At 59.6% G+C, this 10,010-nt stretch overlaps 1 protein-coding gene across 2 annotated transcripts in view; it reads left to right on the top strand.

The window, feature by feature from the left end:
- The window catches only part of RASD2 (RASD family member 2), a 37,102-nt gene extending 27,322 nt beyond the window's left edge, over positions 1–9,780 (top strand). For both annotated transcript variants that reach the window (XM_006767232.2, XM_006767233.2), the window contains exons 2-3: positions 4,176–4,455; positions 7,514–9,780. In XM_006767232.2, the coding sequence (XP_006767295.1) occupies positions 4,185–4,455; positions 7,514–8,043 (801 nt within the window). In that variant the 5' untranslated portion in view covers positions 4,176–4,184 and the 3' untranslated portion in view covers positions 8,044–9,780. The remainder of the gene's footprint in view (positions 1–4,175; positions 4,456–7,513) is intronic.
- Positions 9,781–10,010: the final 230 nt, after the last annotated feature.

Raw genomic sequence — 10,010 nt, 5'->3', positions numbered from 1 at the left:
AAGGGGCTGGTTTGGTCTGGGGGTGGGTCTTCACAGAGGCCAGAGTGCAGGCTTGGAGCCAAAGGCCTGACTTTAACCCTGGCCCTGCCACTCATCTCTGTGAACCGGGGCAAGCGACTCCAGCCGATGGTGGTCCCCTCTTCGTGGGGCTGTTGTGAAGTCATTGGAGTAAGGTACACAAAGTACCCAGTGATGGGAGCCTGCCTGGCTGGGGTGACTGCCTGGCAGGATGACCCCACCCCAACTCTGCTTCGGGCCTTTCTGCCTCCCAGGTACCCTTAGAATGGTCCTGGAGTAGGGGGTCTGCCCAGTCAGAGACCTGCACTCAGGGACTCCTCTGTCCCCTTGAACCACCAGGGTGGACTGTCACCCAAAAAAGGGCCCTTTGAACTCTGACCCCTGACTCCTCCTCCCTGTGTAGGTGTCAGCCTGGCTGAGGATGGAGAGGAGCAGGCAGTGGGGTGGAGAAGTTGTGTCCACAGCTCCTCCTCTGGGGGAGAAAAAGGGGGGAGAGATGCGAGGGTGGAAGGCGGAGCCCACAGGGGTGCTGTCACCTGGCATCCAGGTGTTTGTGAGCCTCACAGAGGCCCACGTGGTTGAGGCCACGTGAAGGCTCACAGTCTGCTCTCACAGAAGAAAGCCACAGATTTTCCCTCTCCTTGTTTGCCTCTCCCTGCCTCCCTGCCTCCTCTCTCTGGCTCCCTCCTCTTCTCTCTGATTCCCTGCCTCCTCTCTCTCTCCCCTTTCTCCTCTCTCTGAGCCCCTGTCTCCTCTCTCTGAGCCCCTGCCTCCTCTCTCTCTCCCCTTTCTCCTCTCTCTGAGCCCCTGTCTCCTCTCTCTGAGCCCCTGCCTCCTCTCTCTCTCCCCTTTCTCCTCTCTCTGAGCCCCTGTCTCCTCTCTCTGAGCCCCTGCCTCCTCTCTCTCTCCCCTTTCTCCTCTCTCTGAGCCCCTGTCTCCTCTCTCTGAGCCCCTGCCTCCTCTCTCTCTCCCCTTTCTCCTCTCTCTGAGCCCCTGTCTCCTCTCTCTGAGCCCCTGCCTCCTCTCTCTCTCCCCTTTCTCCTCTCTCTGAGCCCCTGTCTCCTCTCTCTGAGCCCCTGCCTCCTCTCTCTCTCCCCTTTCTCCTCTCTCTGAGCCCCTGTCTCCTCTCTCTGAGCCCCTGCCTCCTCTCTCTCTCCCCTTTCTCCTCTCTCTGAGCCCCTGCCTCCTCTCTCTGGCTCACTGTCTCCTCTCTCTGGGCCTTATCCCATTCAGCCCTTGATATTAGCGTGTCCGTAAGAGGAGCCCTAGGGGTAGAGGCTGGGTAGGTGGGGATGGAGACAAACACTGTTTCTGGGGGCTGCTGGCCTCCTTTCCTCTCGGTCTAGACAGAGGTGACCACCAGCAGAGTCAAGCTCCCTGGGGGAGGGGATGTCCTTGTTGGGGCCTCTTTCCCCCATCTCTGCTGGAGGCCCAGGCTGGCTCACAGCCCGAAGGAGACTGAGAAGGGTTCATGGCTGTTGATCTTGTATCCCCGGCTCCCCACTGTCCACCTATGCGAGTGCCCAAGGCACCGAGACCCTCCTTGTCACAGCCCCCGGGCCAGCCAGGCAGGGTGGGGGTGGAGGGAGAAGAGACCAGAGGCAGAGCCATAGGCTTCATTCATTCATGGATCACTTATTGAGCGCCAGCTGTGTACACGGCACTGAAATCCTGTGGGATAAATGGAAAGATGGCTTCAGACATGAGTAGGGTGGGGGGCGTGGGGGTCTTAGCTTGGAGTCACTGTCCTTGGAGCCGCTCTTATTAACTCGGGGGCCAGTCATGTAGCCTTTAAGCACCAGGGTCCTTATTTGTGAAATGAGGAAGATAAGAGGTGCCTCAGAGGGAGGGGGTGAGGAGACGCCACAGCACTGGGCAGCCTGCCTGCGGTCCCGTGCCTCCTCTGCTGGTGGCAGACAGGTGTGGAGCCATGAGCAAGTTACCAAACTCCGCTGTGTTTCAATGCCCTCGTCCGTACGTTGGGATAACTCCACCTGCCTTCTGGGATCACTGAGGGGCGAAGGGGGTTAGGACGTGTTCTCATCACTTGGAACATTCTGGAACTTATTAACTGCAAAATAAATGCCAGCTATTACCCGTCTACACTTAGCACAGTGCTTGGCGTGCGGCAGGGGCTTGGTTCATGGTGATCGCTAGCCTGGCCCCCGGCCTGGGTCCGCGGTGTGCTGGGCAGCCTCACTGTGTGCGTCTCTCGGCACGTCATTCATTGGCATTGTGGCCGCTGGACTCAGCCACGGTGGCAGTGTGTACGCCAGGGAAATCGACAAACGCTAGCAATCAGGGCTTTTTCAAAAGATATTTTTTTTGAGAGCCGGTTTACTGCGCAGCGGCTGTCCGTCGCCTGGGTGGGCAGGACGTGTGCCAGGAGACTTGCACACAGGATCTGTCTCCACCTCAGGTCTCGGCATCATGGCAGACAGGGCTGTAAGATGCTGGAGAGAGCCTTCGTGTACATGAGCGAGGCACTCCAGGCCACTGACCTGGGGCACCCAGGGGTGGGGGCCAGCACGTACCCCCCTTTGTGACTCCTCTGAGCCCCGTTTTCCCCGCCTGCACCTCCCTGTGTGGCAGCCTGGGGGTTGATATTTCAGGGGCCCGTATCCATTTCTCGTTCCTCTGCTCTAGAGAGGAAGGGATTCCGGCCGGGGTGGGTCGGGGTCTGAGCAGCCTTCAGACAGGAGTAGCATTTGAGCCAGACCCTGAAACATACAAGGGAGGGGTGTTCTGGGGGAGGGACTCGCCTGAGCTGGGGAGCAGAGGCAGATCTCAGCAGAGCTCAAACCAACTAGAGTGACGGGGGTTTGGGGGTCCTGGGGGGATCCTGATGGGTGCTGAGATAGGAAAGGAGGGAATCTGGGCTGTGACTGGCCTTTGGGGAGGGGCGGGGGGGCTGATGGAGCTCCTGGAGGTTTGGAGCTCAGATTCATTTCAGCCTCATCCCCAAGGCGGGAGGCTCCCATAGAAAGTTCTGGGTATATCAGAACCATGAACCCTCGGAGTTAGAAGGACTTGAGTTGTTCAGGGGTCATTTCTCTGACCCATATTGCCTAGTCCAGGTCTCTGGGTCTCCTGAGGTGGGCAAACTCCCAGGGCCCGGGGCGGGGGGGGACATTAGAAGGGCATTTGACTGACGGGCCATGCGAAACACATTAGCAGCGAGGCCCAAGACACTGGAGGTGGTGCCTGCTAGGGAAGGGGCAGGTGGAGGTGGAACAGACCCTGGGGATAGTGGGGCTGGGGTTGTTCCTAGGTTGAGGGAGACAGAGATGCAGAAAGAGGAGAGGGAGGGAGGAAGGAAGGGAGGGAGGGAGAGAGAGAGAGAGAGAGAGGGGGGAGGGAGAGAGGCAGGGGGGGGGGGGGGGGGGGGGAGAAAACTGCCGGGCAGCCCCACGCTCTGGCATGAAGGGTGTGGTCTGGACACGGCCTCTCCCATGTCGTGTCCTGGAACCACAGGCTTCTGGGAGGCCAGAGACGGAGGGACGGATGGATCAGGGAGAGAACGGAATCTAACAGGAGTTAACGTCTCTGAGATCTCGCCATGTGCCGAGCCCTTGCCAACTGCTGCATGAGTTCAGTCCATTTTATAGATGAGAAAAGTGACTCCTAGGAAAGTTAGGCGACTTGCCCAGGAGCAATAGTGAGGGATACAATGAGGATTTGAGCCCTCGCAGCCGGTGCTGGAATGAGTAAGGGGCGAGTGAGTGCGTGAGTGAGTGAAGGAGGAAAGAAACGAGGGTGTGAACCAGGGGTCCTCACACTGCGGCCTACGGGCCACATCCAAATACAAATATTGTATTTGTTCCCGTTTTGTTTTTTTACTTCAAAACAAGATATGTGCAGTGTGCATAGGAATTTGTTCATAGTTTTTTTTTAAACTATAGTCCGGCCCTCCAACGGTCTGAGGGACAGTGAACTGGCCCCCTGTTTAAAAAGTTTGAGGACCCCTGGCACTGTGAATGGATGAACGTGCAGAACTCCAGAGCCGCTTAGAGAGACCCTAGGCCACCATCCCCATTTTACAGACAGAAAACTGAGACCTGGCCAGGAGCCAGGCAGAGGAGGCCATGGCCTGCAGCAGGGGACGGCAGGGCTGCACCCGGGGCCTCCTGACGCCCGCTCCCCTCTCTCTGTCACAGCCCCGAGCCATGATGAAGACCCTGTCCAGCGGGAACTGCACGTTCAGCGTGCCCGCCAAGAACTCGTACCGCATGGTGGTGCTGGGCGCCTCCCGGGTGGGCAAGAGCTCCATTGTCTCTCGCTTCCTCAACGGCCGCTTCGAGGACCAGTACACGCCCACCATCGAGGACTTCCACCGGAAGGTCTACAACATCCGCGGCGACATGTACCAGCTGGACATCCTGGACACGTCCGGCAACCACCCCTTCCCTGCCATGCGCAGGCTCTCCATCCTCACAGGTGGGTGCTGGGCTGGGCTGGGTGCCGTGCATGTGGGCGTATGTGCCCAGCGCTTTACAGCGGGCAGAGCGCTTGCCCGCCCATCGTCTGAGACGAAGGTCACAGAGGCCCCGTGCGCTGTGTAGGTCACCTCGGTGTTGCCGCTTGTCCGGGCAAATGTTGGTGCCAGGACCCAAATTCCCTCTGTCCAGCTCTGGATCCATTACCCAGGACTCCAGAGCGGCCTTCCCGACCAGGAACTGACAGACGGGCTGGGGATGTCCCTCTCCCGGGAGCACAGGGGCTGCCGCCTTCCTCCTGAGGGAGGTGACTCAGCAGGGCTCCGGGGTCCACCGCCAGTCTGCTGGGCTCAGGTCTCTTGACATCCCGTGTCCTTTGTCAACTCTCAGAGCGGTAAGAACAGGAGCCCGGTGAGGGTCAGCCAGAGGGCAGGCGGGGGCCCTGCCCATGCTAGGGGCTCGGTAGTAATGACATAACGGTGGTGGTGATAGCTAACACTTACTAAGAGCTATGTGTCTGGGGCCCAGTCTTAGAGTTCGGCATTTATTTATTTAACCCTCACAGCTAACCTAGGAGACGGGTATTCGCCTCTGTTTTACAGGTCGGGGAACTGGGGCCCAGCGAGGTTAAGTTACTCCAGTGGTCACACAGCTGATGACTGGAAGTCTGGCTCATGCTTTACCACTAAGTTATCCTGAAGCCGCTCAGCCCCGCGAGATTGCTGGGGATGAAGGGGCAGGTGGAGATGGGGGCTGAGCCGTCACTCACATGATGCCAGCAGCTTCGTGTGGTAACGAAGGGGGCAGGCCTAGAAGCCAGGCTGCCTGGGTCCAAGTCCTGGTTCCCCTGCGTCCTGGTTTGGTGCTGGGCACGGGCTGGATCTCTTCGTGCCTCACTTTTCTCATCTGTTGTTGGCATCACATCAGCCATTGTGAGACCTAAATGAGTTAACACGTGAGAAGCGCTGGGTGAGCCGATAGCAAGTGCTCAGTGAGTATCGGTGGGAAGTAAAGCAGCGCGTGCAGTGTGCCTGCTGTGGGCTCTGCGGAGGCATGTCCCAGGCCACACCCACCAGAGGCACGTCCCAGGCCACGCCCACCCATCGCTGGGCGGCGATGAAGGGAAGGAAAGAGCAAGTAACCCCCTCTCCAGTCACCGCCAGAGTCACCCTCAAATCAGATGCTTTTGCACCAAGAATCCCATGTCATGCTCCCCACCCCCCCCCCTGCCCGTGCCCCCTCTTGGGGTGCCAGGCTTGGGGTGAAATAGTCCATATTTCAGAGAGGCAATGTGTGAATAGAAAGAGCCCTGGACTGACCTGTGTTCGAGTCCTGGCTCCACCATGGGGCTGGCGTAGACATGTGACCAGAGGTCTTAATTGAGTCTTGCCAGCTGCTCGGGCATAGCCTCGCCTCCTCCAGTGAGGCTGAGAGGAATGGAGGAAAGTGCGTGGGGCATTTCCAGCACAGGGTGGCGATTGCAGGACTGTCAGCCCTTGGGGAGGGGCCTGGGGCCCACCCATGTAACTAGGCTGACATCTGCGGCAGGGAGAGGGGGAGAGGCAGAGAGCAACTACAGGCATGTTTTCAAAATTAATCTTGAATGACACAAACAGTATATACAAACACACCCTCCTTTAAACACGTAGACCAGGCTAAAAAGCGCCCTTGACTCATGCCCCCTCCCCCAGCTCTGCCCCCCCTCCCCCGGGGGTGGCCACCCCTCAGTGTGGCGTGGACTGTTCCGGCCCTCCCCCACGAACACATTAACATTCCTGTTGGAATCCCCACAACAGAGAGTGTTTTCGTCTGTTGCTCTTTTACGTGCATATACCATTCTGAGCACATCTGCCTGCCGCTTGCCGTTCCACTCACCCATCCGTGCCTCCTTTCCAACCTGGTGCTGATGCGCAGGGCAATCTGAAAACCATCCATTCTGCCGCCGCCTCTCCCAGCTGCCAGCCCCGGCCCTGGCCCCGCTGACTCTGAAGCTTGGCGCCGTCTTGCATTTGAATATGTCGAGGCTGCCGAATCCTCAGGGGCCCCGGCTTAGCCTGATGGGACGGGTTTGGCAGCCCAAGTGGAATTGGTTGCCAGGCTGGTACTGCCTGGCAAGTGCTTTTCTAAACAGCCCACACCGTCATTCATTCCATCCCATCCCTTCGCACCCCTTCAGCTGGCTTTAGGAGCACCCACTGTGTGCCGGGCCCTGGGAGGCGGAGAGGTTGGTGAGGCCCCCCTGCTCCAGAGCTCACTGTTCAGAGCACACCATTAGGGTAGTGTGGCCCTCGGAGGCCAGCACTCGCTTATTCTTTTCAAGATTTATTCAAGAAGCAGAGAGCACCTACTGTGTGCCGGGCACTGGCTAGGCGAGGACAGACTTGGGCCCCAATCTTGGCCTGGCCACTTGGAGCTGTGGGATCTGGGGCAGGCTGCTCGCCCTTTCTGAGCCGCAGTTTGCTCACTGTACCATGAAGGTAACATACCTCACAGGGGTCTTGTAAGGACTCAGGGAAACGGTGGGCATGAAGTGTGTGGCCTGTGCCAGCTCCCGAAGGCTTGTTCTCATTAGCATTGTTGATACCCAAGACCACTGGCCAGCGTCACTGCAGTCATCTCCTGTGACCCTCAAGGTCATCCCACAGGGCAGTCTTGCATTCACATGGGACAGGTGGGGAAAGGAGATTGGAGAGGTCGCATGGCGCCCTGAGGTCACGTGGTCCCCTGAAGGCCGTGTGGCTGGTGAGTGGAGGAGGCAAGATGCACACCCGGGCCACCCAAAGCCGCACCGAGTTCCTGCTGTGCGTGAGGTGCAGCTCCCGGCCTGGGGTGTGCACTGAACGAGACAGGCAGGACCCCTCCTCTCGTGGACGTTGTATTTATTGTTATTCTACCACCGTCCCCACAAGCGCATAAGTCACTCAGCCCTGCAGGGAAACGGGGGTGAATCAACCGTGTCCGAACCACGCGGTGCCACCGATGAGCTGCGTGGCCTCATGGGGGAGGGGGCTGTCAGGAGCCGCCTGCGAACTCACCACCTGGGGTTTCTCTCCGCACAGGGGACGTCTTCATCCTGGTGTTCAGCCTGGACAGCCGGGAGTCCTTCGACGAGGTCAAGCGCCTGCAGAAGCAGATCCTGGAGGTCAAGTCCTGCCTGAAGAACAAGACCAAGGAGGCGGCGGAGCTGCCCATGGTCATCTGCGGCAACAAGAACGACCACAGCGAGCTGTGCCGCCAGGTGCCCGCCACCGAGGCCGAGCTGCTGGTGTCGGGCGACGAGAACTGCGCCTACTTCGAGGTGTCGGCCAAGAAGAACACCAACGTGGACGAGATGTTCTACGTGCTCTTCAGCATGGCCAAGCTGCCCCACGAGATGAGCCCCGCCCTGCACCGGAAGATCTCCGTGCAGTACGGCGACACCTTCCACCCCAGGCCCTTCTGCATGCGCCGCGTCAAGGAGACGGACGCCTACGGCATGGTCTCGCCCTTCGCCCGCCGCCCCAGCGTCAACAGTGACCTCAAGTACATCAAGGCCAAGGTCCTCCGGGAGGGCCAGGCCCGGGAGCGGGACAAGTGCACCATCCAGTGAGCGGGAGGGACGCCGGGGTGGGGCTCGGGCAGGGCCTTGTGGGAGGCGGCCCGGATGCCCGCACCCCCCAAGAGACCCCCAATGGCAGTCGTTGGCGCCAGACTGGAGGACCCCAGCCTGGAACCTCTGAACCTTCTCTTGCCTTCCTGCCTCCGCCCTCTGATTCCACGGATCCCCCTGGTCCCAGCTCCGCCGGGCGGGGACGGATCTCCGCAAGCAGGAGACGAGGCTGGGAGACAGCTGGACTGGATGCAGGGACCCAAGTCGAGCCTTCCTGGCCTTGGGTCATAAGAAACTCTGATGCCAGAGGGGCCAGGACCCCTGCACCCCACAGGGCCTCCTGGGACGGCGCCAGGATGAAAACAGCACCCAGAGCAGCCGGGAGAGCTCGGCTGTCCTGGCGTGAGACCCAGCTTGGCTCAGCTGGCAGCTAGGACAGCCCCTGCACTCCCAATCCCGAAACTCTTGCCCTCTGGCTCAGCTGTTTCTACCCCTGCCCCCCACGTGGGCCCCGGCTGTCCGGGACCTCAAGCCAGGGGCATCTGTGTGTGGAAGGGGGTGCAGCCACGTCTCTGGGGCCACGTCCGTCTCCAGGACCACCTGCCTCCCTCGCCTCCTCTCCCAGGTTCCCCCGTCTGCTGGTTTACTTTGTTGTTACAGCTGTTCTCACGTCGTGTGTAGCGTAGGAATGGAAATCCTTGTACTGTAAAAGCCTAGTGACCCCTCGTTGGCCAGGCCCCCACCCAGTTCACGTCCACTGCCTCCCCCGCGCCCCGACGGGGTCCCATGGCCTGTCTGCAGCTGGACACTGCCCTCCATCTGAGCTTTACAGTCCACACTCCCCCAGGCCGGGCTGGGCGTCTGGCCGCTTCTGCCCCAGCACCCTAATCCCCCCGCGCCCACCCGAGCTAGTTCAGGACAGAGCTCCATCTAGAACCAGGCTCTCCTCGGTGCTGGGGCCACTGTGTGCTGGAAACGGGGTGAGTGATGCACTTTGTGACCCCAAGGCCAGGGCCTTCCCCAGGCCTGGCCTCTTTCCCCTCCCCTGCCCACCTCTGCCCACCCTGCTGTCCCACTGCCTTCCGCACACACACACAGCTGGCGGGAGGCTTGGAGGAGCAGCCGGGAGCCAGAGCCGAGCTGGAAGAAGCAGGTGTAAAGACTCCCAGTGGGTCTTTTTCTCGTGCTGGGGATGGGGCGGTACTGGGTACCAGGCCTGCTGGGATTTGAACCTCTAGACCAAACGCTCTTGTCATCAGCTCTTAAATACAGTTTGTACTTTAATTTTCTGAAAATATTGATGTTTAGGGCCACAAAGAACCTTAATAATCACCTAGTGACTCTTTCCAAGGCCCAGAGAGGGTAAGCAACTTGCCCGAGGTCACACAGCAAGTCAGAGTGGCAGACGCAGGGCTAGATCTGGGCATTCAGCACACACCATGATGTGTGTCCTCTCCTCATGCTGCCTCTGAGGCTCCTGTGGATTCGGTGTACATTGTGCCCACATAGGCAGTGTACACACCTGCGAACACACATACACACAAGCCCTAGCCTCGGCTCTGCACACCCTCCGCCCGCGCCCTGGCCCCTGCTGCTCACTGCAGCAGTCCTGACCTGCATCTGTGCCCCTGCCCATCCTGCCCCGACCCTTCCGATACCTTGGCCAGGACAGGTGTGCGGCCTGGCCTCACCCAGATCTCTGTATCCTCTCTAATATTAAAGTGGGTTTGTTTCTAAGCCGTGTCCTTGATCGTGTGCATTTCCAAGAGGAGGTAGCCTCTTTGCCCCACAGCTGGTCTTTCCCTCCCCGAGTGGCACCTGCTGGGGTCCTCGCTCTGTGTCGGTGTTGGTCTTAATGGTTAAGGATGTGGTGGGGTTGGGGGGAATCAACTCCAAGCCTCTCAGCCTGGGCTCTCTTGTGGGGGGGGGGTGCTGAGTGTCCCTCTAGAGGGGTGGCAGGTGAGAGA

This window comes from Myotis davidii, unplaced genomic scaffold (genome assembly GCF_000327345.1).
Source record: "Myotis davidii unplaced genomic scaffold, ASM32734v1 scaffold842, whole genome shotgun sequence".
Lineage (NCBI taxonomy): Eukaryota > Metazoa > Chordata > Mammalia > Chiroptera > Vespertilionidae > Myotis > Myotis davidii.
The sequence above is the reverse complement of the archived record's forward strand: the minus strand, read 5'-3'. Positions and strand labels throughout refer to the sequence as shown.